The sequence below is a fragment of the Carlito syrichta genome, unplaced genomic scaffold, assembly GCF_000164805.1.
Source record: "Carlito syrichta isolate Samal-C Ts95f unplaced genomic scaffold, Tarsius_syrichta-2.0.1 Scaffold303991, whole genome shotgun sequence".
Lineage (NCBI taxonomy): Eukaryota > Metazoa > Chordata > Mammalia > Primates > Tarsiidae > Carlito > Carlito syrichta.
This window is the reverse complement of record NW_007248087.1, coordinates 571873-598718: the sequence shown is the minus strand read 5'-3', so window position 1 is coordinate 598718 and position 26846 is coordinate 571873. Positions and strand designations below refer to the sequence as shown.

General features: G+C 48.7%; 2 protein-coding genes across 6 annotated transcripts in view; one reads left to right on the top strand and one right to left on the bottom strand.

Moving 5' to 3' along the window:
• Positions 1-44: 44 nt before the first annotated feature.
• On the top strand, positions 45-10687 carry RNF139 (ring finger protein 139; the record flags this gene model as incomplete). Its single annotated transcript, XM_008059314.1, has 3 exons — positions 45-205; positions 435-533; positions 7962-10687. Coding segments are annotated over 3 exons (2074 nt in total), but the record flags the coding sequence as incomplete, so codon positions are not given.
• The window catches only part of TATDN1 (TatD DNase domain containing 1), a 62854-nt gene continuing 46630 nt past the window's right edge, over positions 10623-26846 (bottom strand). For all 5 annotated transcript variants that reach the window (XM_008059308.2, XM_021713021.1, XM_021713022.1 and 2 more), the window contains 4 exons: positions 25608-25684; positions 17678-17748; positions 15359-15485; positions 10623-10772 (listed from right to left, as the gene is read on the bottom strand). In XM_008059308.2, coding sequence (XP_008057499.1) covers positions 10670-10772; positions 15359-15485; positions 17678-17748; positions 25608-25684 — 378 coding nt within the window. In that variant the 3' untranslated portion in view covers positions 10623-10669. The remainder of the gene's footprint in view (positions 10773-15358; positions 15486-17677; positions 17749-25607; positions 25685-26846) is intronic.

Genomic DNA, 26846 nt, shown 5'->3' with positions numbered 1-26846 from the left:
GTCGGCGGGGACCGCGCTCGGTCGGACGTTCGGGTCCTCCGAAGTCAGCAGAAGGCCACTCGGAGGCTTTGGCGCCGCAAGCTCCGGGCCAGGGGTGGGGAGGAACGCGGAACGTCGCCTCGGGCCGCCCGCCTGGCCGTTCCGCCGTCGTGCCGCATAGTTGTGCGGTTTTCTTCCCGCTCGGAGGAGCCGCAACAGCGGCGACGTGGGTCTGGTGCCCAGAGTTCCCCCGGAGTGAGAGCCAGTGTGGATGGCAAGGGACGGGTTCACGCGGCCGTTGGCGTCACCTCGCCGGCCTCACCCTTAGTGTTGAAAATGCAAGTCTGTCTCTAGGCGAAAAGCTTCTTCCCTGTGCTGTGTGGTTTTCGAAGCGGCTGCTCTCTCCCACCCACAAAAAGTTCCTTGACTGGAGCCAAACCTTGAAACCTCAGCAGGTCGGAACATAAAGGGTCTCGCTTCGCGGGCCAAACAAAATCCCCTGGCAACGGGCAGACCGTTTAGAACTAGAGCTGTTTCCGAGGCGCTGGTAAATGGTGAGTGAAACGCACCCAGAGCGGCACAATGCTGAACTAGCAGGTGTAAATCCGAGGCCGAAATGCAAGCATAGATGGTTCGTTTTAATAGCATTACTCATAGGGTGATAATTCTTCAAGGTGGGGAAAGGACTTTGTAAACAGAAGACTCAGAAATTACAAGGGAGAGTCTGATACACTTAGCATACATAAAAATGAAAAAACTTTTTTTATGGCAAGACTTTAAAAAAATCTTTTTTTGATTTTTTTGAGTTGGAGCCTCACTCTGTTGCCCAGGCTGGAGTGCAGGGGCACGCTACTGGCCACCACAAGCCGCCGCCTGCTGGGCTCAGGTGATCCTTCTGCCTCAGTCTTCCAAGTAGCTGGAACTACAGGTGTGCGCCACCACGCCCAGCTAATTTTTCTTGATTTGCTGTAGAGATGAGGACTCACCAAGTTGCTCAGGCTGATCTCGAACCCATAGGCTAGGTAGGGCAGCTCTCTCACCTCAGCCTCCCAAAGTTCTGGCATTATAGGTGTGAGCCACCGTGTCTGGCCTTAAAAAAATCTTTTGAAATGACAAAATATTTGCATCATATGTGACTAAAGTTCTAGTAAGAGTTTTACTTACTCTGCAAGAAAAGTTAGACCACCCTTCTTAGAAAAGTGGGCCTAACACAAGCATTTCACAGTAAACAAAGTGCAGATGTTTAATGAGCAAAAGGAAAAGTACTGTTTCTCACTTGTAATTAAATACAGTCAGAACAAAATCTTATTAGATTGGTGAAGAGTTTAGAGTTTGATCAGTTTGCCAAAGGTTTTTACCTGTTTGAAATAGGCAAATTTGACCCAGCACTTTGGGAGTTTGAGGCTGTGGTGAGCTCTGATCATGCCACTGCACTCCAACCCGGACAACAGAGTGAGACCTGACTCAAAAAAAAAAAAAGTAGGTGAGTTTATATGGTTTTGGTAGATTGTAACTTTAGTGTAAAGCTATTTGGTACTGTCAGCTGATCTTTACTAAATAACTTTTGATCACAATTCCAGTTCTAGGGATTTGGCCTAGAGCTTCAAAGTCTGTGGGCAGGGATATTCATTACTGCGTTATTGGAAATAACAAAACAGCTAATTTAATCTAAATTTGTAGTAGATGGGAGTCTGTCCACTGTATTAGATGAGATCATACAATGATGTTCTTGAAGGGAATGAGATAGTTATTTTTGGTTCTGCAGAAAGACCTGAGAAAGCCTATGAAGTAAGCAAAGTGAAGCAGAGGGAATTATGACTGGCATAGGAATGGCCGGGGTTTCCCAGTGGGGACGGTATCGGTGTTCCAGACAGGGTCCTTCTCTGTGGAGGGGCTGTTCTGTGCATCGTACCATTCTCAGGAGCACCCCTGTCCTCCACCCACTGGGTTCCAGCATCACACACACCCCAGCCCAGCCCAGTGTGACAGCCAAAACTGTCTTTGGATTTTGCCAAATGTCCCCTGGGGGGCAAGGTCTCATGGTGGTTGAGAACCACTCTGATAGACAGTGGACTAATATGCAGAGTACTTAGCCCAGGAACAGATCGCCAATATAGAATATGTACCAATATGTGTATTTATGTATGAGCGTGTTCAGTAATTTGTCAGGATACACAAGGAACTTCAAAAATGGTTCTACTTCTTTGGCGCTGCTAAGGTCATGTAATGATATAGAAGAATACACAGTATTTTTCCTATTTTCACATGGCGAACCCAGAATACTTCCCCTCTGATCCAATGTGTGTGTGAAATTTCTCCCCCGCAGCAGCCAGTCCTGCAGCAGATTCTGCCGTGGACAACGGCTGGGTGTCCTCTAATTCAGTACTAACACCGTCCATCTGGATATCTCCATCATCAGATTTGGCAGGTGGAAGGCTCAGTCCCACAAGACTGCCACCACTTCAGGTGCTGGTCACAGGCACAGGTGTGTGCTGTGCTTCTGACCGAGACCCCGTTTTGGGGTTCAGTTTTCTCGCTAGAGCCCCTCATAGAACTCAGGAGAACACTTTACGGCCCCTCTTTTCCTTGGGCGTGTACCTTGAAACTGAGCATTGTACCAGTCCATGTCTATACATACACACCTGTGACGCAATGTAATGTACAAAATAAGGGTTATGTGAACACAGTGTGATGCCAACCATCCATCTGAAAACCCAGACAGCCCTTAGTGTCTCATGTGCTGGAGTCAGTACCCCAGAAATGGGGTAACTTGCTGGACACAGACACCTCGTGCCCCTGGCCAGGCAGCACGGCGCAAGATGTCGTTTCACTACTCAGAACAGTGTGCAGTTTAAAATCGGAATTGTTGTCATATGGAACTTTCTATGTAATATTTCTGGACCTCAGCAGGCCACAGGTCATGAAATCATGGAAAGTGCAGCCTCGGGTAAGGGGGTGCTGGACCCATATTTACCTATTTAATTACAAAGCCTATTACAGAGGACACCGTCGGACAGCCGGTGGGGAGGGCATGCAGCCATCTGGGTGTTTATGGAAGCTGGTTGATCAGATCTTCGCTGTGGGTTCATGGACTCAACTTCAGCCCCTCTCTCCTCCCCAGAGGCAGGGGTGGGCCTAGGAATGAAAGCTAAGCCCTCAGTCCCACAGCTGGTTCCCTTGGCAACCGCCCCAGCCACCTCTTTGTTGTAGGAGGCACTCTTATCACTCCAGAGAGTCCTGGGGGCCCCATCAAGAAGGGGGACAGAGACCAGATACATTTTTCACAATGTCACAGGTTAGGAAGGCAGACTAGAAGAACATGCTTAACTCTTTGGTACCTCTCTAGCGTTTAACTTTTTAAAATCCATGTTCACATATTTTTTGATAAAAACACATTGTCATAATTTTAGTTTCAAAGCACATTTTAGTTTAGTGTTAGTAGTAGTAGTAGTATTTTTGAAAGCAGGATTTATTGAGAGGACAAAAGCTCCCACAGTGGGAGGGGACCCAAAGGGCTTGCCCAATTTCATATTATTAATAAACTACTTAAAATGCCAGTTTTTTTGTTTTTTAATTAAAATGAGAGTTCAGTAGAACATTTTTCTTTATTCTGTATGTATTAAGGAGACCACATGAACATTTCAAGATATTTTATTGTCCTGAATCTCATTGCTTAAGGCTCCTTGGGCGTAAGGTAGTAGTAATCGCTATTTCTGTGCTTTTCCGTGTTTATTCTATCAGGTATTGAAACGTGTTTCTACAGCTTTTTATTTTAAATGTATTTAAGGTACTTGGAGAGTTGTGTTATGTTTTATATCCTTTTAATTCTTACTGGTAAGTTTCTAGAAGAGGTTAAGGGCGTGAATGGATTTACACATACAAGATTTAAACTGTTGGTTGTGTAACATGCACAGGAAGTTTTTTCCTCTAATTTGTTCTTACTTGAGTTCATCTATAGTTTCAAAGTTCCTAAATTGATCTGAATACTTGCCTCTGCCTCTTCCTGCCTTGATAACTTTAGTGAAGTTCTCCGATCTCTGGAGAATTAGACTGAGACCCCTGAGCTGTGGTTCAGTTAATTCTGTTCTCTGGTATTCCAAGGTCTTATTGCTGTATAAAGCAGCTTTTATAAACAGCCTTGATTATGCAGGTCACTTATAAGTCCTCATGAGAACTATCCCAGACTTTATTTCATTGGACCTACAGGATCAATATCAACACCAAGGAAGTGTTTCATGTCTACTGTGAAAATGCAAGGAAACTTTGGTATTAGCAGTACTTCCTTCCCAAAGGCCAGGGAATGTGACTTTGGAGACTTATGACTTGGGAAGTTGGCTTTTCCCCTGTGAGTGAGAACTGATTCTTCCCACATTCCATAGATAGGAACATGGGTATAAAAGGAAAATTCGTAGCCTGGTTCAGTGGCTCAGCCTGAAATCCTGCGCCTTTGGGAGGCTGAGGTGAGTGGATTGCCTGAGCCCGCGGGTTCGAGACCTGCCTGGGCAACTTGGCGAGACCTCATCTCTACAATAAATCAAAAACTAGCTGGGCGTGGCAGCACACACCTGTAGTTCCAGCTACTTGGAAGGCTGAGGCGGAAGGATCGCCGGAGCCCAGCAGGTGGAGGCTGCGGTGGCCGGGAGCGGCCACTGCACGCCAGTCTGGGTAACAGTGAGACTCCAACTCAAAAAAAAAAAGGAAAATTCGTAAACCCCTGTACTATGAACTTTGGGTAGGAATTAAAACAGACACAGGCTTTTCTTGAAATGCTTGCTCATTATTACATTTAGGGATGTGGTTTTAACCAGGAAAGAGTAGTATCAGGCTGTTACTTGCTTTTTTTTTTTTTTGGAGTTGGAGTTGGAGTCTCACTCTGTCACCCAGGCTGGAGGGCACGCTCACAGTCACTGCAGCCTTGACTTGCTGGGCTCAGGCAGTTCTTCTGTCTCAGACTTCCAAGTAGCTGGAACTACAGGCACGCACCACTATGCCCAGCTTGTTTTTGATTTACTGTAGAGATGAGGTCTCACCAAGTTGCCCTGGCTGGTCTCAAACCCCTGAGCTCAGGCAATCTTCTCTCCTCCACCATCCAAAGTTCTGGGATGACAGGTGTGAGCCACTGCACCCAGCTTGGTTGTTACTTGCTGAAATCCCCCAGGTTTTGAGGTCGTGGGCTCACTACCTTATTTGTCTGTCTTATGCCTTCCCCTTTTTCTTTGGCACATCTGCACAAAGCAGAATGGCACTTCCTCTCCAGAAGTGTTGCTGAAGCCCAAACTATTCCTTCATTTGTGGGCAAAAATAAACTTCAGGAAAAAAATTTATTAGAACAGAAAGGACTAGTTACAAAACTAGGGCAAAGCTCATGAATAGTCACTGGTAAAGATTAATTTGCCACTTTGCGAATAACAAGTTGACAAAAGTAATTTACACTCCTACTTGACTCTGCCCCCTTTTAAGACTTTAGATTCGGGGTACACAAGCGTGTTTGTTACGTGGACATACTGTGCAGTGGTGTGGGGATCGGGTTTCAGGTGGCCGTTCCCGGTGTGAACATGGGGCCCCGTAGGTGTTTTCTGAACCCTAGCCCTCCTCCCGTTACTGATGTCTCCAGGTTCTGTTGTTTCCGTCCTCATGACCATGTAGCTCCCACATACGCGTGAGAACATGTGGCATTTGGTTTTCGAAGCCAGTTCACTTAGGACGATGATCCCAGCTCCAACTCGGTGGCTGCAAAGGACATGATTTCGTTCTTTTTTGAAGCTGCGTCTTTCTCCCTTTTAAGTGGCAAGAAGTAAAACTAACGTGACTTTGGTTTGGTTTGAACCTAACTTAGAAAACTGTTTGCTTTTCCGTGTCGTGGAAGTAAGGTTACTTCTGGCATGAGTTTATTCCACTTCCTGTTACCTTCCATGGAAAAAGTTTCTAATCAAAACATCTGTTTTCTACTGAAAGAGCCTTTTCCCAGCTCTGGGATGATTTTTGGCCTGCCTTCCTGGGGAGTCAGGCGGTTCTGACGCCGAGGGTTGTGTGTCTTCCAGTTGATTGTGTCCCTGTGCTCCTCTCTCAAACAACTTGACACTTTGGCACAGGATAAATGCCAAGTCACCGGGCAAGGTCATCGCTTAAGAGAACTAGCCCTTGCTTTCACTTGGGATGGATTGTGAGTTGCTTCCACGCAGCACCTTTATTGATTATCTGCTGAGATCTGGTGAGTAAATGAATGTTTAATTTGGAGTGTGTCACTTTTGTGTACTCCAAGCTATGGTTTCTTAGCTGTCTCAGCGTCTTCATGGATTTTTTTTTTCTTTTTTTTTTTTTAAGATGGGGTCTTGCTATGTTGCCTAAGCTGGTCTTGAACTGGATTTCATTTTTAGTCAGACGGTGTATTGTGGTGGCCTTTCAGAGTATACTCCAGATGTGATGTTTGTTTTCTCCAGTGAAGACTAACTGCGCTTACTTAGTACAACTTATTGTAGGATCCTCGCTTTCTGTCATGGACACGCTGTGTGATGGGGTGGGTGATACTCAGATCACTGCAAACGACAGGCTCGGGTAGAATGTGTTGGTGTTCCACTGAGGTCTGCCGGTATGCAGAGGACTTGGTGACTATCAAAGTGTGTCTGTAGGATAGGCAGGATTGGAACAGTCAGGGATTTGGGAGGTTGGTAGGACTGTCCTTCCCAGCACAGGGGACTGTAAACCTTCCTGCAGTTGTGGTAGAGAAAGGAACGTGTCTGGGAAACACAAGTCTGGAGCACTGGTGCGGAGGAGGAGTACTCCAAGGCAGATCTCATCCTTGAGAGCCAGGACAAGGAATGTCGATTTTAGTTGACAGTAACTTTAGAGCTGCGGAAGTATTTTGAGCAAAGGACTGAAGAAAGGCAGTTCGGTGATGGCTTGTAGATGGATTTGGACAAGATGGGTTTTGAGGGACAGGCCAGTCGGTTGGTGTCACTGAGAAAAGGGAGATAGCGGTGGTAGCAGAATTGGGCAGTTGCTGAAGTTGGCGGGAATCGGGCTGGGAGCACCACTGACAAGAATGCTGGCGTCTTCCAGTGAAATTGCGAGTGACAAGGGAAAGCCGGTTCTGGTGTGAGGGAGGGTTAGGCTTCAGAACTTTGGCGTTTTGCCTTGACAACGTAGGAGTGAAACCAGGTGAGTGTTTGGATGTCATTCCCTGGTTGCACCTTGGGTAATAATGTGGAACAAAGACACACATCATCAGGCTGTTTCCACCTCGGTTACTATTGAGTGGGACGGGGGAAATCTCTTACCATTTTGTAATGTTTTGGCTTTCTAAATGTTACCTTTTGTCGTAACTAAATCTTACTTTTATTGAAGAACAATACAAAGGGTTGACTATCTGAAGAGCCAGATTCAGCAAGGCACAGGAGGAAGAGAACTTGGAGGGCATTTTTGAAATCTGAAGGAATTTAGGGGAGAAAAACACTGAATTTGGTCCCTTGGAGAATGCTCAGGTTTAAGCAGCGGGACAGATGAGAGCAGGCGTGAGTGTGTTCACAGTTTGAGGAATAAGGTGGGGGTGTAAAGCGTGAACATGATTTCCTAAAGCATGCTAAAAGAAAAAGAATTCTAAAACTTGATAGGAACGAATGTTTTCCATTTGGGTTAATTTCTAACTCAAGTTTTTTGATGGAATTTCAAATGTCTTTAATGATTATGAAATGATAAAATACTTGTTCTTTCGAGTTTTATAATGTTAGAACGTATGTATGCTACAGATTTGTCTTGAAGATAATCTAGTAATTGGGTGTCTGGACAGATCGTGTTACCTAAATTACTTTGAAAATTAGAAAATAAGGGTTGAGATTTTAAAAATTAGTATGTTTGGTGTGTTCCCTTCAACTCTTGACTTCATAAAACTTTACTGGCCTTTAAGCCTAAATTGTTTTGAGGCTTAAGTGGGCAAATATTCCTAAAATGTTTAATTCACGTGACTTTCTTCTTCTTTTTTATAGGTATATTTGTATCCAGTGTTGTTCTCATCTTGTCACAGCGGTCACTTTTCAAGTTTTACATGTACAGCTCAGCCTTTCTATTAGCTGCAACTTCCGTGTTGGTGAATTATTACGCCTCTTTGCACATCGATTTCTATGGTGCCTACAACGCATCGGCTTTCGGAATCGAACTGCTTCCGCGGAAGGGTCCCTCGCTGTGGATGGCCCTCATCGCTCTCCAGCTCACCTTCGGCATTGGATACATCACCCTCCTCCAGCTTCAGTCCGTCTACTCCCAGCTGATCATTTTGGACCTCTTGGTTCCTGCCATAGGCTTAATCACAGAGCTGCCGTTGCACGTCCGAGAGACTCTAGTCTTCACCTCCTCTTTGGTTCTCACGTTGAATACAGTGCTTGTCCTGGCAGTGAAGCTCAAGTGGTTTTACTACTCCACGCTGTATGTTTACCTTCTAGTGAGGCACATGTATCGCATCTACGGGCTGCAGCTGCTGATGGAGGACACGTGGAAGAGGGTGCGCTTCCCGGACATCCTGCGCGTCTTCTGGCTGACGCGAGTCACGGCGCAGGCCGCGGTGCTGGTGTACATCCTGAGGGTGGCAAGTGAAGCAGACTCCTCCTTCCTTTCTTGGGACGACTTCTGGGACCTGGTGTGCAACCTCATCATCAGCGGGTGCGATTCCACCCTGACTGTGCTGGGCATGAGTGCGGTCATCTCCTCAGTCGCCCACTATCTGGGGCTTGGCATCCTGGCCTTCATCGGATCGAACGAGGAGGATGACCGGCGGCTTGGCTTTGTGGCCCCGGTTTTGTTTTTCATTTTGGCCCTTCAGACGGGGCTGAGCGGGCTGAGGCCAGAGAAGAGACTCGTCCGCCTAAGTAGAAACATGTGCCTTCTGCTGACGGCCGTGCTGCACTTCATCCACGGCATGACCGACCCCGTGCTGATGTCTCTCAGTGCCTCGCATGTGTCGTCGTTGCGTAGACACTTCCCTGTGCTGTTTGTCTGCACCTGCCTGCTCTTCCTCCCCGTCCTCCTCAGCTACGTCCTGTGGCATCACTACGCGCTGAACACGTGGCTGTTTGCGGTGACAGCCTTCTGCGTGGAGCTCTGCTTGAAGGTCATCGTTTCCCTCACTGTCTACACGTTGTTCATGACTGACGGCTACTACAACGTCCTCTGGGAGCAGCTCGACGACTACGTCTACTACGTCCGGTCAACAGGCAGCGTCCTCGAGTTTGTGTTTGGCGTCGTGATGTTTGGGAACGGGGCCTACACCATGGTGTTTGAGTCGGGAAGCAAGATCCGGGCTTGCATGATGTGCCTGCACGCCTACTTCAACATCTACCTACAGGCCAAAAGCGGCTGGAAGACGTTCATGAACCGCAGGACTGCCGTCAAGAAGATCAACTCCCTGCCCGAGATCCAGGGCAGCCGCCTGCGAGACGTGGACGATGTGTGTGCCATCTGCTACCACGAGTTCACGACATCGGCTCGCATCACGCCCTGTCATCACTACTTCCACGCGCTTTGCCTTCGGAAATGGCTGTACATCCAAGACACGTGTCCCATGTGCCACCAGAAGGTGCACATCGAGGACGATGCCAAGGGCCGTCCGAACGTGTCGAACAACAACGGGCTCGTCGCGCCCAACGGCCACCCCGGGGAAGCGCCAAGAGACGCTGCTGCCGCGTCGGACAGGGAGCTGAGCGAAGGGGCCGGCACCGGCGGCGACGACGAGGCGCAGAGGGAGCGGGGCACGGTGGCCCGGCCCCCAGGCCCAGCGGCGGCAGAGCTCACGGACGACACCAACTGATTCCCTTGCATTCGTTAATCACTGAGGTATTGGCTTAAAATTCAGTTCGCCCCCAACGGAGTCACACACGTCACCTTCTGTGTGTGACCGAGCACAGAAACAGTATCCATGTTGACCCTGTGAATGGTTTTCCGTTGACTGTGACGTGCTGCTGTAAATATACCTCTTTAGTTACTTCTGGTCTCTCTGGTGACCTATTTAAATTTGTGTACGTTATTGTACATAGAATAAAATGTTTTCACGTTTTCATGACAGAATTTGAACAGATAGCTTTTTAATAGATGGAGTAATCGTACGGTGCGTCAACTGTGCCAAAGATTCTCTAACGAAATTACATGTGACGTATCTGACTCTGGACCCTGGTTTTTCTTTAGAATGGGAGGGACAATGAAAACGCAAACCAGGAAAGCACACGAAAGTCAAGGAAACAAAATAACTCAGACCAGAGGATAAAGGCTATATTAAGCGTACTTTAAAACTAAACAAGAAATTAACCTGCCAGAAGCAATTGAGAACCTTCTGGGTCACAGCACAGCTGAGCAAGGTTCAAAAGTCATGATTCGGAGACTGGGAGATTGAGAAATAAACTTACGTCACCTAAACTTTGATATAAACCAGAATGTGCTGTTTGATTTTTATGTAAAATCAGGGTATTTGTTAGCATTCTGTGTTTGCAGTGTTGCCACAAGATTGCCCTTTTAAACTTTTGAAGAGATTACGCAATGAACAGTTGGGGATTTTCATTGTTTTGAGTTGAGGCATTCATCAAATGACATTAAAAACTCCTGATTTTATGGGGGAAGAAAAAACAGCGTGTAGTGATATATAATATCTCCTTAGACAACTTCAGAGAATTTCTTTATTGAAACTGTCAGTAAGTTTTACCATAAAATTTTATATGCCAGGAAAAAATACTTTAATGGTGTTGTTATATAGCGAATTCGCTAATTCCAGTGGGTCCTCGTCTCTTACTGCTGACATTATCTCCAGTATTTGACTAAAACAAAACAAAAATGGATGGTTACATCTCCAAGTACACACTCTGTTTTTAAGGGTATACAATAATCTTCTTTTCCATATAAAGGAAGATACTGTATTAGTGCCTTTAATACGATAGAGCTCAACAGTTAAGGTTTCCAGCGACATCAGAAAAAAATGAACTCAATGCCAGTAACTAGTGACAGATTTCTGGGGCTGTCTTGCGAGCTAAGCAGGGTCAAGGAAATTATTAAAGCAACGTTCTGTAGTATGCGCAGTGCGGTTCTGGAATCATCCCCGTAGAAACGAAGTCATTTTCAATAAGAAATGGGGTCTAGCCGGGCATGGTGGCTCAAGCCTGTATTCCCAGCACTTTGGGAGGCTGAGGCGAGAGGACTGCCTGAGCTCAGGGGTTCGAGACCAGCCTGGGCAACTTGGTGAGACCTCGTCTCTACAATAAGTCAAAAAATAAGCTGGGTGTGGTAGTGTGTGCCTGTAGTTCCAGCTACTTGGAAGGCTGAGATGGAAGGGTCATCTGAGCTCCGCAAGTCGAGGCTGCAGTGGCTGCGAGCATGCCACTGCACTCCAGCCAGGGCAACAGAGTGAGACTCCAACTCAAAAAGCAAACAAACAACAACAAAAAAGCCAAACAAAAAAGGAACGGGGGTCTCACTCAGTCATCCAGGCTGGAGGGCAGTAGCCCCGATCATAGCTCACTGTAGCCTCAAACTCATGGGCTAAAGTGACCCTCTCACCTTGTTGGTCTCCCAAAGTGCTGGAATTACAGGTGTGTGCCACCATGCTGGGCCAAAGAGTACTTTCAAATTGTGGGTCATGAAAAACATTTTAAAAAGTAAAAGTATATCGTACTTTGCAAGGTAAGTACCATCGTGCTTTTGGTTCGGCTGTCTGTGTCTGTACTGAGTCGTGAGGTCAGGTGTACGGGGGACAGCAGTCGAGGCTGGAGAGCCACTGCTTGGAGAGCCATCCCCAAAAGACGGCACGGAGGGAGCTGTGTGGTGACTGGGGTCGGGGGACTTTCTGTTCCTGTACTTGTTCCCTGCAAGAACAGCCCAGATGTCCGTTTCTGGGCCTAGAATGATAGTTAGCAGTCATGTTTCCTAGCAATACTACAGATAACAGAATAGTTTTTATACGTGCATTAGAAAGTTTGAGGCTTTTTGAGTCGGAGTCTCACTGTCACCAGGCTGGAGTGTAGTGGGACCTGCTGGTCTCTGGTGATCCTTCTGCCTTGGCCTTTTTTTGAGTCGGAGTCTCACTCTGTCACCCAGACTGGAGTGCAGCGGCTGCTACCGGCCCCCACAGCCTCGGCCTGCTGGGCTCCGGTGATCCTTCCACCTCAGCCTTCCAAGTAGCCAGAATTACAGGCATGCACTACCACACCTGGCTGATTTTTAAAAATTTATTGTAGAGATGAGGTCTCGCTGCCCAGGCGGATCTCGAACCCGCGGGCTCAGGCAATCCACTCACCTCAGCCTCCCAAAGGCGTGGGATTACAGGCTGAGCCACCAAGCCCGGCTTTGCCTTGGCTTTCTAAGCAGCTGGAACCACAGGCGGGCGCCACACGCCCAGCTGCGTTTTTGACTTACTGTAGAGCCGAGGTTGCGCCGAGTTGCCCAGACTGGTCTCGAACCCTGGGCTCAGCAATCCTCTCGCCTCCACCTCCCAAAGTGCTGGGATTCCAGGCGTGAGCCACTGGGCCGCTGAATTAGAAAGTTTTGAAGTGAAACTTCAACAATGAAATTACTCCTCGCCTACGCTTTTGTTCCCTTAATGGGTATTTTAAGGGAAATACCCAACAGGAATCAGGAGTGGAGGTTTAAGACGAACGGGAATTTCCTGTTGCTCTGTAGTAGTGGCACAAAAGCCCTGCTTGGTAAATGTACCAAACTGATGATATTAAGTTTCTGTGACCTTATGGTCAGAAGATGCTAAAAGCAAATCTACAGACATTTGAATGAAGATACTGCAACACTTCTCGCAGTACCACTCACACTGGGAGCGCTCTGGTGCTGCTGCTGACACAGAGTTTTGAAGTTCGCGACAGCTTTGCTGTGGTGACAGACTGGATGGCAAAATCGCTATTCAAGTTGAGAAACTGTGGGAAGTCCACTGGGGCTCAGAACATCCTATTTTAGTAGATTTGACAACACAAAGTTATGGCACTCTTGGAACGACTCCTGCATCCACGCCATTGCCATATATCTTCAGCGGCTTAAGCTACAGTTATTCCAAAAATAATACAAAGTTTAGTGTCCCTGGGAATTTTTTTTTTTTTTTTGAGTTGGAGTCTCACTCAGTCGCCCAGACTGGAGTGCAGTGGCTGTTCCCGGCCCCCGCAGCCTCGACCTGCTGGGCTCCGGCAGTCCCTCCACCTCAGCCTTCCACGTAGCCGGAACTACAGGCATGCGCTACCACGCCCACTGATTTTTGGATTTATTGTAGAGATGAGGTCTCGCTGCCCAGACGGGTCTCGAACCTGCGGGTTCAGGCACTCCACTCACCTCAGCCTCCCAAAGGCGCGGGATGACAGGCTGAGCCACCGAGCCCGGCTCCCTGGGAATTTAATGGGTTTTGTTTAACGTGGCACTCACTTCTGCACTGAGCACAGGTTTTTAAAAGTCTTGTGAGACCTATATGATTCTTGCCACCATCTCTTTTCCCCCCCTTCCCTACATCGATACCAGGCATAACCTTAAGAAAACAAAAGCAACTGTCAGCTGGGCACAGTGACTCACACCTGTCACCCTCTCACTTTGGGAGGCCGAGGTGGGAAGACTGCTTGGGCCCCGGAGTTTGAGGATAGCCTAGGCAACACAGACCTTAGCACTAAAACAAAAACAAAAAACGGTTGTGGTGGTGCGTTCCTGTATTCCCTGCTACTTGGGGGCTGAGGTAAGAGGATCACCTGAACCCAGGAAGTCAAGGCTGCAGGGAGCTGTGGTCATGCCACTGCGTTCCAGCCTGGGTAACAGGGATACCGCGACCCCCCGAAGAACTGCCCCTCTCTTGCTTGCAGTCCTTCGGGTCCTCACAACATCTAAGCCACGGCTGGCATGCAAAGCCCCCGCTATCGGGCCTCCCTCTGCTCACCCAGACTTGCCCTCCACTTACACCCCGCGGCCTGCTTTCTGCCACACTGCACTCACTGTCCCTGGGCAGCCAAGCCCTCTGCGGCCCACCTGTGTTCAAGATGTGGTCTGGTCCGGCCCAACTCCCGGCACGCGGAGTCCGCGGCTCAGTGCCGCCCTCCTCAGGCGCGCTCCTGTTCCCTCAAGGTAGAGGCGGCCGGCCCGAGGCTCCTGCCGCTCGCCCGCACCTCTGTGCCGGCACTGCCATCGGGCCCCTGCTTGCCTGCGCCCCGGGGAGGGCCGGCCCTCGTGTGCCTCGCGGGATGCCTTCTCCGAAGCGCCGGCAGAGCGCCCTGTGCGTCAGGTGGGCGGGTGAGGGCAGGGGCTGCCTCGGTGCTTCTGTGTGGCCTTAGTAACCTGCACCATTCCTGACAGGGCAGGGGCTCAACAGTGTTTCACAGCATTCACGCCTCCAAGAACGACCTCGATAAAAATAACCGCAACATGACAGAAGTTGATAAAAATGGCTTTAAAGTGGACTTAACTCGCTACTTCATAACGAGTGATTAGAGGCAGGGATATTTTTGAAATGGGAACTGAAAACGCTTGGCTTGTTGCACCTGTTGGTTATCCCAAGCTCTTCCACTCATCCGACTGCAGAACAGAAGGTTCACGACTGCGGTGGAGACGCGAGGATTCTCCGTTCCCAGTCTACCTTCTGAAGTGCCTGGAAGTTTTGTCTCGCAAGTGGATTTTTAGGCAACAAGATGCTCCGAAGTCCTACCCCAGCCTCCCCCCTCCCCCTTTTTTATTTTTGGCTGGGGAAAGGAGATCTTGTCACTTGTCCTTAGAAACCTGTTATTTCTTAGTTCTATTCAAGTTGTCAAATCATTTAAAATGCAGACACCATTAACAAAGAGGTCTGCTAAGGCTTGCCTGCTACCAAGGAAACTGCATGCGTGAGAATAAAACTTAAACCAGGGACAGTGCTAAATGAATGGATGGCTTTAAAATCGTTCCCTTGTTGTCCCAGCACTTTGCGAGGCAAGGCGGGAGGGTTGTCGGAAGCCGGGAGACCAGCCTGGGCAATACAGTGAGACTCGTCTCTTCAAAATGTTAAAACATTAGCTGTGCATGGGGGTGTACACCTGGGGCACCCGAGGCAGGAAGATCACTTGAGCCGAGACGGGTCCCTGGACTGCAGCTTGGGTGACAGAATGAGACCCTGTCTCAAAAAGCAAATTCCTCTTCTCACGAAATGACAGGCGACCAGCATCACATTCCTCTCCCCCTGCTACGGTCAAGCCACTTGGCTCGAGAGGATGAGAAAGAGGCCCCGGGACAGCTCAGCTCAGGTGCCGGTTCTGCCAGACGGTGGCCTGAAGACGGCAGGCTCTGACCTGAGCGTCGTCCGGGCTTCACCAGACGTGGATTCCGTCCCTGAGTTCGTTTTGGAAATGGCATTCAGGGGCTGACACTGAGGATTTCGAAGACCGTGAAACGAAACACTCACATTATATGGCAGGGCTCATTTCTGTCTTTCAAGCAATGCCCGTTTTCCCATTTCTTTTTGGTAGGAAATGACGTTTTTACATATTTGGATCCAGCATGGGTACTCTTGACTCCACACCAAGGCGCATCTGGAGGTGAGCAAAGAGAATAGTATCTTAAGGGGTTTACCTTTAAAATTGGTTTCTATGACCATTGTCAAACTAATACATAAACCTCTAAGCTATAAGCCATGGCCCAGCTTCCAAAATGGCAAAATTAATGCAACGGAAAATAGCTCTAAGAAAAAGCACAAGGTGAATCATGACTTGCATCTTTAATGCTAAGACACTTAATTTTTTTCTGCTAACATTATTGTTGGTGGGTAGCATGCTTTTCAAAAAGGACCTAAAAGAAATACAGTTGTAACATGAAAACATTTAAGTTAAATGTTTTCTGTAGTCTCTGCTGAATACAAAACAGTGGTTTCTGAATACTTAACCTATTTAAAAAAAAAGAATTAGAGTAGCTTACACATTTTACAAGCATTGTATTTTTTTTTTTTTTTGAGTTGGAGTCTCACTCTGTCGCCCAGACTGGAGTGCAGCGGCCGCTCCCGGCCACCGCAGCCTCGACCTGCTGGGCTCCAGCGATCCTTCCGCCTCAGCCTTCCAAGTAGCTGGAACTATAGGCGCCTGCTACCACGCCCGGCTAATTTTTTGATTATTGTAGAGATGAGGTCTCGCCAAGTTGCCCAGGCGGGTCTCGAACCTGCGGGCTCAGGCAATTCACTCACCTCGGCCTCCCAAAGCACGGGATTACAGGGTGAGCCACCGAGCCCAGCAAGCATTGTATTTTTAAATAAAATCATTTCGTTTTATGACTGCCCAAGGAAATGAACATTTTTCCAGAATGGCTCGGTCTTGACTTTCCTAAAGTCATGGAATGAGGAGAGAGTTTAGATAAAAGTTTTAGCTTTTAACTTTGTCTTATTTTAAGAGTCAACAGATTCTTGCTGGGCGCGGTGGCTCACGCCGACAATCCTAGCACTTTGGGAGGCTGAGGTGAGTGGATTGCCTGAGCCCATGGGTTGGAGACCAGCCTGAGCAACTTGGTGAGACCTCATCTCTACAATAAATAAAAAATTAGCCAGGCATGGGGGTGCACACCTACAGTTCCAGCTACTTGGAAGGCTGAGGCGGAAGGATCGCCTGAGCCCAGCAGGTTGAGGCTGCGGTGGCCGTCAGTGTGCCACTGCACTCCAGCCTGGGCGACAGAGTGACTCCAACTAAAAAGAAAAAAAGTCAGCAGGTTCTGAACTTACACTAAACCAATTCGATTTAAATTTTTGTGCTTTAAAAAGTGTTGCAGAATTAGGTGGGGTGCAGTACCTCGCGCCAGGAATCCCAGCACTTTGGGAGCCGAGGCAAGAGGATCGCTTGAGCCCAGGAGTTCAAGACCAGCCTGGGCAAGACCTCATCTCTACAATCAATAACAATTAAAAAAAGATTAGCTGGGCATGGTGGCACGTGCCTGTCCCAGCTGCTTGGAGGCTGATGGGTAAGGATCCCCCAAGCCCAGGAGGTCAAGGCTTCGGTGAGCCGCGATTGTGCCACCGCACTCAAGCCTGGGCAGCAAAGGAGATCCCAACTCCAAAAAAAGGTGCTGTAGAATCAAGCCATTATAAAGATACGTGTGAACAAAATCCTGAGGTGTGAAATGCTTAGTCGAGACCCTTCTTTGCTAAACAGCCACAACTGCGACCTGCTGATCTGTCACATATCCTGATAGCCCACTTTGTAAGTGCCTAGGCTCCACCAAACTTCTGAAATTGAAAAACATCCTTGTGTATTTCACCATTAGCTGATGACAGCCCCGCAGGTCTGGAAAGCCTAACTGCTGAGGCTGAGTGTGCCATTTAAAGATATCTGTTGGCTGGGCATGGTGGTTCACACCTACAGTCCCAAGAAAGACTTTGGGAGGCCGAGGTGAGAGGACTGCTTGAGCCCAAGGGTTCGAGACCAGCCTGGGCAAAAAAAACTTGGTGAGACCTCAACTCTATGCTAAATAATAAAAATTCTGGCAGGTGTGGGGGTGTGCACCTGTTGTTCCAGCTACTTGGAAGGCTGAGGTGGAAGGATCACCTGATCCCAGCAGGTCGAGGCTGCAGTGGCCATGAGCGTGCCACTGCACCCCAGCCTGGGCGACAGAGGGAGACTCTGACTCCAAGTAAATAAATAAATAAAGAGATCTGTTTGTTCACTTCAGTAAATCTGAAGTTTTCTCCAGCTGTTTTTTGGGGGGCATGGCTTAACATGAAACAGAATTCTGCAAGCAAACTTACCGGTCTCAATCATTAGCCTTTCACTAGGTATTGACTTCAAAACTTCCAGGTTAGCCTCAGTTTTCAGTGAGCTTAAAGAAAAAGTACATATTCATTTTTAGAAGACAGCAGGAACTTCTTTGCAAGTCACAGGCTCGCCTGAGACATCACAAAGCCAACCCCAGCCCCATAGCCAACGGTTTTCGGTGCATGTCGGGAAAATACTTGTCTGCGCTCTCCTTCACAGCGTCCAGACGGAGACCACGCTGCTGGGTCTGCCTCGGGGCGTCATTCCCCACGCTCAGCAGCTGGCGCTCTGGGCGCTTTTGGGGCCATCCTGACTCCGGGGAGGCCATGGTACCCTTCGGGTTTCAGCCTCAGAGACAGCCTGGAGGCTGCCCCGATGCACAGCCCTTGATGGGATTCCGGCTCTGCACCTTGCCGAGGGCGAACTTGCCCCTTGAGCCTGGCCCTGCCTCAAGACCGGCTTTGGCCAGCTGGACGAGGCATCCACGGGCTCGAAGGGCACCTGGTGGTGTGGGTGGCACACTGCCATCTGCGGGCAGTGTGCACTGAGGAGCTGCTTTCGGCCTGGGCGCCCAGAATGAAGGTGTGTGGCACCGATCTGAACGGGACACGGGCCTGCCTATTCTAGACCTCAGCCTCGGTTGGCCACAGCCCAGCCGGCTCAGGCCTCACAGGTATGACCATCAGGAGCACTGTGAGACCCCAGTGAGGGTTGGGGTGTGCACCTTGCAACGTGATGACAACCAACACTTTGCTTATATTCCAAAAACCTTTGTCATCACATTTGTTTAAAGGTAGACGCCATTTACTAGAGCAGTTTTAGGCTTGCAGCAAAACTGCGTGGAGGCCCACACACGGCCTCCACTGCTCCAGCAGGGCCACACCTTAGTCATGCGGGGTCACCCACGAGCCTGCACTGATGTCGTTGCCACCTGAAGTCCACAGTCTACGCCAGGATCCGTTCTGCGAGTCTGGGCAAACACGCAACGGCATGTCTGTCACTGTAGTATCAGAGTAGTTTCGTGTTCCTGAAAATCACAAGTCGGCCACTCTTTCCCATCACCCCTCCTTTGTCTCTGGTCTCCGTAGTTCTGCCCTTTCCAGAATGCTGCATGGCTGGAATCTCAGGGCGGAGCCTTTTCCAACTACCCTCCTTCTGGCAGTATCCGTGAACATTCCCTCCGTGGCTCGATCGTTCCTTTCTTTTTAGTGCTGAGTGATACTCCACTGCCTCTTGTCCCACAGCTTACTTGTTCACCTACTGCTTCCTTTTTTTTTGAGTCAAGGTCTCAAGCTGTCTCCCAGGCCGGAGTGTGGCACGACCACAGCTGACTGCAGCCACGGCCTGCTCCTGCTGCCATCCCAGCATCTGGCAGCTCTTTGTGAACCAGCAGCAGGTGCCCGTGGCTGCCCTCTGCCATGAAGATGCAGCCAGCTGTCAGGTGCCTCTGGCTGGAGCGCCCCCACCACAGCGAGTTGTCTCACTAGAAGGAGCCACCGGAATCCGATGGAGCCGCAGATGGCCCAGACCTTCAGGGACACAGCAGGCAGGAGAACCTGTGCAGATGTGAGGTCAGCCAAATCCAGACAGGGACACCCTTCAGGGCAGACGGCCTGGATTCCTCAACAGATCATTGGGGAGAAAGATACAGGGGGCTTCAACGGCTGAGACACGGGAGACAATGACCACCTGTGGTGTACCGTCCTCACGCGGGTCCTAATTTCAACTTAAAACGCATGACGTTGACAATTGGAAATTTGAATCCTGGATATTTTATGATGAAAGATTTGAGTTTTTCTTAGATATGAAATATTATTGCGAATTTTTAAAAAAGTATTCGGATGCTTGGAGACACGTGCTAAAACATCCTAAATGCTGAAATGTTGAAACCGCCACATTGGGAATTTCTTTCATGGCAACACGGGAGAGGGCAGGGTAAGTGGACGGGCCAAGACTGGCCGTGATTGGTGGAACTGGGCGGTGAGCACATGCAAGTTCTATGTTCTAAGTTTATGTACATTTGAAGCTCTCCATAATAACAAACTCTGAAATTTTTTTTTTTTTGAGTTGCAGTCTCTGTCACCCAGACTGGAGTGCAGTGGCCGTTCCCGGCCACCGTAGCCTCAACCTGCCAGGCTCCGGCAATCCTTCCGCCTCAGCCCTCCAAGTAGCTGGAACTACAGGCGCGCGCTACCATGTCCGGCTAATTTTTTATTTTATTGTAGAGATGAGGTCTTGTTAAGTTGCCCAGGTGGGTCTCGAACCCGCGGGCTAAGGCAATCCACTTACCTCAGCCTCCCAAAGTGCTGGGATTACAGGCTGAGCCACCAAGCCTGGCCACAAACTCTGAAATTTAAAATGCTTCATAAAGAAGCAACCACTTTGGGAGGCTGAGGCAGGAGGATTGTTTGAGTCTAGCCTGGGCAACATGGTGAGACTTCGTCACTACAAAGAATCCGAAAAATAAGTCGGGAATCTGGAGGGGTACGGCCCAGGAACAAATCCACAAAACCAAGAGTCAAAAAAAGAGAGAAAACAATTTATCTAAATATATATATATACTACCAAAAGGAACATTTTAAAACAAAATCAGTATTTCTGTTGATGAGGGGTTCCCATTTAATGATAAGCAGCTACATGATTCTGGGGTCAAGCATGAAATAAACTTTCCTATTTTCTTGGGGGAAATTTTTTTCTTTTTTAAGAGCAGAAAACAGGTTTACTGAAGACACTGCAAGGGAGCAGTGGGCCTGACAGCGATGAGAGAGCTGTCTGCCGGGGAAATGTTTCTAACCTGAGCTTTAGAAACCAAAGATTTTATGTGCTGTGGTGCTATAAGTTAGATTAAATTATCATGCCTCAGAGACTTGGATTAAGATGACAATAAGTTGAATTTCTTTCTTCTTTTTTAAAATAAAGATGTAGGGTACAATTCAGGGTTAGGTATACAAACGTTGATTATGCAGGCACCCTTGTTGACGAGGTGTGCCCCTCCCTCCCCTGGCAGTTTCCCTCAACTGCCAATCCCTTTCTTATAGTTTTATGATAATTGTTCAAGGTCCGCTTATGAGTGAGAACACATGGTATTCTGATCTTTGTTTCTGTGATTGATCACTGAGGATGATAGACTCTAAATTCATCCAAGTTGCTGCTAAGTCCATATGTTTATAAGTTGAATTTCAAAATAAGAATATGAATATTCACTTTGATTTAATAAATAACCTATTAGTCCCATTGTTATTATTTTGTTTTGTTTTTGAGTTGGAGTCTCACTCTGTCGCCCAAGCTGGAGTGCAGTGGCACACTCATGGCCACTGCAGCCTCGATCTGCTGAGCTCAGGCAATCCTTCTGCCTCAGCATTCCAAGGAGCTGGAGCCACAGGCATGTGCCACCACGCTCAGCTAATTCTTTTATTTATTGTAGAGATGAGGTCTTGCCAAATTGCCCAGGCTGGTCTCAAACCCCTGGGCTCAGGTAATCCTCTCACCTCTGACTCCCAAAGTGCTGGGATTACTGGCGTGAGTCACCATGCCCAGCAACCTATTAATTCTGAAGCTAATATTAATGCAGGAAGAAAAAGAACCTCTTCCAATTAGTTTAAAGCCATGTCTTAACAAACTCAAGATCATTTAGAAATATTAAGACAGCTACATACAAGTGAGATAGTAAAAAAATTAACAAAACAAAATAAACATCTAAGATTGACTGATGTGGCCGGGAGTAGCGGCTCAAGCCTGTTATCCCAGCACTTCGGGAGGCTGAGGCAAGAGGATTACCTGAGCCCAGGGGTTCGAGACCAGCCCGGGCAACTTGGTGAGATCTCATCTTTACCATTAAAAAAAAAAAATCAGCCAGGAGTGGTAGCCCACGCCAGTAGTTCCAGCCACTTGGAAGGCTAAGGCGGAAGGATTGCCTGAGCCCAGCAGGTTGAGGCTGTGGTGAGTTGTGATTGTGCCACTGCACTCCAGCCTGGGCTCTGACTAAAAAAAAAAAAAAGTGAGACTCTGACTAAAAAAAAAAAAAAAAAGATTGATGTTTTGTGAAACTGTTGTTTTGTGAAAAGTTTGGTGAAATAAAGACCTACCTTCTCCTGAAAAATTGTCCCAAACTAGCAAGGAGAAAAAGAAATACAGAGGATTTTTTGATGAAATTAGGAGACAGGTGTTACCCCTTGTGGCGGCATGTAACGCTGACCGTGCATGGCACAATGATAAACGACTTGTGGAGGGGCTGGGTGACTTGGGTGCTCTTTGCCCAACGCAAGGCACCCGAGAGCCCGGCACAGCATGACGTGTGGGGAAAGGCGGTGTGCTCGTGCAGAGGCGTCTGAGGAGTCCGTGTAAGGATAATGAGGCTCCTGGACTCTGCCTGTGCCCTGGTACAGAGAGGGGTGTGGGGTGTCTTGAGAGCCTGCATCAGAGGGACCAGAAGGCGGGCACATGGGGCGGGCCCAGGGGAGACCCCCAGTGGCATCATAAACCCCTCCCACTCCTCCAGCAGGTTGGAGGGTCCCTTCTGAGAAACCGAACCAGCCCAGGAAAAGACAGCGGGGCCCGACCTCCAGGAGTCCCTCTGAGTATCCCGGCTGTCACGATGAGGCCAAGAGAGGAAGAGGGACGGAGAGGAAGTAAAGGCAGGGCAGCAGAAGACCGCTCTCCGCCAGGCATGGTGGCTCATGCCTGTCATCCCAGCACTTAGGGAGGCGGAGGTGAGAGGACTGCCTGAGCCCGGGGTTCGAGACCAGCCTGAGCAACTCAGCGAGACCTTGTCCCTACAATAAATAAAAAAAATTAGCCAGGTGTGGTGGCACATGCCTGTGTTTCCAGCTCCTTGGAAGGCTGAGGCGGCAGGATCGCCAGCACCCAGCGGGTCGAGGCCATGGTGGCCATGAGCGTGCCACTACACTCCAGCCTGAGCGACACAGTAAGACTCTGACTCAAAAAAAAAAGCCGCTCTCCAAGTCCCATCCTTCGAGAGGCCTGCAGTGTCAAAAATAAAAGCTTTCTGAGATGGAAAACAAAAGCTGAAGCAATTCTACAGAAAAAGCTGAAAAACAAAGCACTTTTTTGGAAGGAGAAAAAAGAATAGAAATGGAAGTCCCAGAATAAGAAGACAAGACTCTCAGGGTATCAGTCTTGTATGTCCAAAGAAAGAGCAGAAAAAAGACCCATGTGCCTGGAACCGAGGGCGGTGAGCACCTCCCTGCGAACCTCCCAGGGCCAGAGAGAGGGAACCGACACCTGCCCAGGAAGAAAAGCGTGGGCCCTGGGGAGAGGGCTGGAATCAGAGTGGCAACCCATGAGTCTTCATCACCGAGGAGCCTGCTGACGGGGCAGTGTGAATTCTCAGTGAAAATGATTTCTCACCTAGAACTGCAAGCCCGGAAAAGCTGACAACTGAGGTGCCCCTACCTTTCATGAACTATTCAGGTAGACTTTTCTTTCCTGGGGGCACCCAGGCTGGAGTGCATGGCACAACCACCGTTTACCATGGCTCGGCCTTCCGAGCTCAGTGATCCTTCTGCCTCAGCCTCCTGAGTCGTGGAGACTACAAGTGTACACCACCAAACCTGGCTAATTTTTTGAGTTTTTGTAGAGATGACATCTCACTATGTTGCCAAGGCTGTCTCCAACTCCTAGGCTCAAGCAATCCTCCTGCCTCAGCTTCTCAAAGTTCTGGGATTACATGTATGAGCCACCGTGTCTGGCCCAGGCAAACTTTTAAGAGGAAGAGTAGGATAAATTCCTTTTCCCTTTTTTTTTTGAGTTGGAGTCTTACTCTGCTGGCCAGGCTGGAGTGCAGTGGCACACTCAGAGCCACTGCATCCTCGATCTGCTGAGCTTGGGTGATCTGTCCACCTCAGTCTTCCAAGTAGCTGGAACCACAGGCACATGCCACTGTATCTAGCTAATTTTTTTTTTTTTTTGAGTCGGAGTCTCACTGTGTCACCCAGGCTGGAGTAGTGGCATGCTCATGGCCACCCCAGTGTCAACCTGCTGGACTCAGGTGACCCTTCTGCCTCAGCCTTTCAAGCAGCCGGAACTACAGGTGTGCACTACCACGCCTGGCTAATTTTTTGATTTATTGTAGAGATGAGATCTCACCAAGTTGCCCAGGCTGGTCTCAAAACCCTGGGTTCAGCCCATCCTCTCACCTCTGCCTCCCAAAGTGCTGGGATGACTGGCGTGAGCCACCACACCCAGCTTAAATTCATTTTCAAACAGGCAAAATTTTGAAAAATTTACTTCCTACAACCTTTTCCTCAGGAACTAACAAACCAAAAAGGAACACATAGAATGTACAAACAAAAGTTCTATCAGGGACGAGTCACTAGTCCAAACTGATCAGAAAGATGGACGGGTCTGGAACTGATAGAGCTAGTAGACAATCAGATAGGTCTGTGCATGTGGAAAACAGACTTTCACACAGTTGCAGAAGGGTGAGAGGGCTTCCGGTTTTGAGAGAAACACGAGTGAAGTTGCTCCAGGAAGACAGGAGTGGTGCAAGAAAGGTTAACCGTGGTCTGCTGGGGTTCTGCAGTCCGCAGGATTGATGCAGACATACTCATGGAAAGGTGGGTCTGCAGGAGCCCACCGCGGGCGCCGGGGGGAGCACCGAATGGGCGAGCACGGGATGGAAACCAGGACGCCCACTCGCCTCCAGAGCAGACGGTGGGTTGACCGGGCTCAGTCTGCACACGTGACCACGGCCACAGCCTGGGCTGCCTCGGACTCAGGTGTGTGCTTCCAAGACGCTTCCAACTGCTTGACTTCCAATACCTAGGCATGCATGCCTCTGCATGTTAATTACAGAGCAAGTAAACCGTTAGTTCAAATATAAAAACCCCCAGGACATTAAAACTCTGAAATCCAGAGCAAATCAGTAATTCCATGATCCTATTTCCCTAAGAAGATTTTAGTCCAAATTAATACAATCAGAAAAGTGAATACTTTTCAGAGAATGAAACACTCAAGGGAAAGCAGGTCTCCTGCTCTTTTGCAACTTAAATATTTAAAGGGCCCCTGACACCTCGTGACAGGACATTGGCGACTGGCAAAAGCTCTTGCTTATCTGACAAAATAAACCCTGGACCTCACAGGGCAGGCTGACGGCACGAGCGTGTGAGGCTCCGTGGGGCGTCACAGCAGAGGGGTCACACGTGAGAAGCTGAGGGCACAGCTCGCACGCCCGGGAAACGCTGCACCCCTCCACTTCTTGGAGCCTCGTCCTGTTGGCCTCCAGAGATATGTGACTGTCAAACACCAGCCTTTCACCCACAGTCACACAGGATATAAGTATAGGCAGAGGCTGTGAACGCATGTCTTCAAGGGACCAGGTGACCCGAGAACAAACTGGATTGTTAGAGAAGGCTAGCTGCTGATGTCGACACGAAACTGCTTCCTGGTTTCAGAACACAGGGGAGGCGTTTGTAACTGCTGGGCTTTAGCTTGTAGCAGTAATGTACTGTTTGGTTTCCCTTTTTTTTTTTTTGAGTTGGAGTCTCACTCTGTCACCCAGACTGGAGTGCAGTGGCCGCTTCCGGCCACCGCAGCCTCGACCTGCTGGGCTCCAGCGAGCCTTCCTTCCAAGTAGCTGGAACTACAGGCGCGCGCTACCACGCCCGGCTAATTTTTGATTTCTTGTAGAGATGAGGTTTCACCAAGTTGCCCAGGCGGTCTCGAACCTGCGGGCTCAGGCAATCCACTCGCCTCAGCCTCCCAAAGGCACGGGGATTACAGGCTGAGCCACCGAGCCCAGCTTGTTTGGTTTCTTATGTAAATAATGACTGAAATTCCCAGGCAAAGATCCATGCAAAACACAACAAAACCGTAATGAAAACAAATCTTTATCAGCAGTTCACTGTAAAACCATTTAAGAAATCCGCCTAGATAAAAGTGAAAAGAAACAGCCGAAGCACTTACCAGCCGTTGAACCCTATGTAAAGACCCAGGTCGATCAAAGCAGCTGCGGCTTCCTTGGTCCCGTCAAACGAGTGCACCTGGGGACATGCAGGGCCTTCGATCAGAATAGCAGCAGCTCCTTCTTCAAATGACCACCTGTCACCATCTCCAAGGACACAGAAGGGGGGTTCTTTGCCGCCTAATTTCTCTTCTTTCAGGGACACTCGGGCACCAGCATCACTGCAGAACCTCCCAGGGGCAGGGAACGGGAGCAGGGAGCCATGCTCTCAGGTAAAAGCTTGAGAAAGGTTAGGAATGTTATAGCCCTGTTTAAAATCCATTTCAAAATAATGGTGGATTTTCTATTCGAGGATGTTTTTCTTGAAGGGAAATTACTTTCCAGAGGCAAGTTTTAAGAAGCTCTATAAAGAGGTGAGAATGTTGCTTTAAATATGTAAATCGTTGGCCAGGCACAGTGGCTCACTTCTGTAATCCCAGCACTTTGGAAGGTGGAGGCAGGAGTATTGCCTGAGCCCAGGAGTTCAAGACCAGCTTGGGCAACTTGTCGAGACCTCATCTCTACAATAAATCAAAAAATTAGCTGGGTGTGGGAGTGCGCACCTGTGGTTCCAGCTACTTGGAAGGCTGAGGCAGAAGGATTGCCTGAGCCCAGTAGGTCGAGGCGGCAGTGGCCGTGAGCATGCCACTGCACGCTAGCCTGGGCGACAGAGTGAGGCTCCGACTCAAAAAAGAACAAACGAAAAAAGTAAACTGTTATGTAATCAATAATATCAGCTTAGCAGGCAAAAATATTGACAGTGTTTTTCTGCTTCACAGACGTGGGGGTCAAGGCATAGTGTTTCATACTTTGGATGTATTTATGTAATCAAAACCAATAACAAGTGATGCCGCATTACTACTGAGTCCAGAGAGTCTGATGGCACTGTGGAGAACACATTTCTCAACAATTAAGAAATCTGTTACAGACTGGGCATGGTGGCTTTGGGAGGCTGAAGTTGGAGGATTGCTTGAGCCCAGGAGTTCTAGACCAGCCCAGGCAACATAGAGAGACTTCGTCTCTACAAAAAAAGAAAACAATTAGCCAGGCATGGTAGTGCCTGCCTTTAGTCCCAGCTACTCAGGAGGCTGAGACAGGAGGACTGTCTGAGCCCAGGGGGTCTAGGCTGCGGTGAGCCATGATCGTGCCATTGCACTCTAGCTTGGATGGCAGAGTGAGACCCTGTCTCAAAAAAGAAAGGG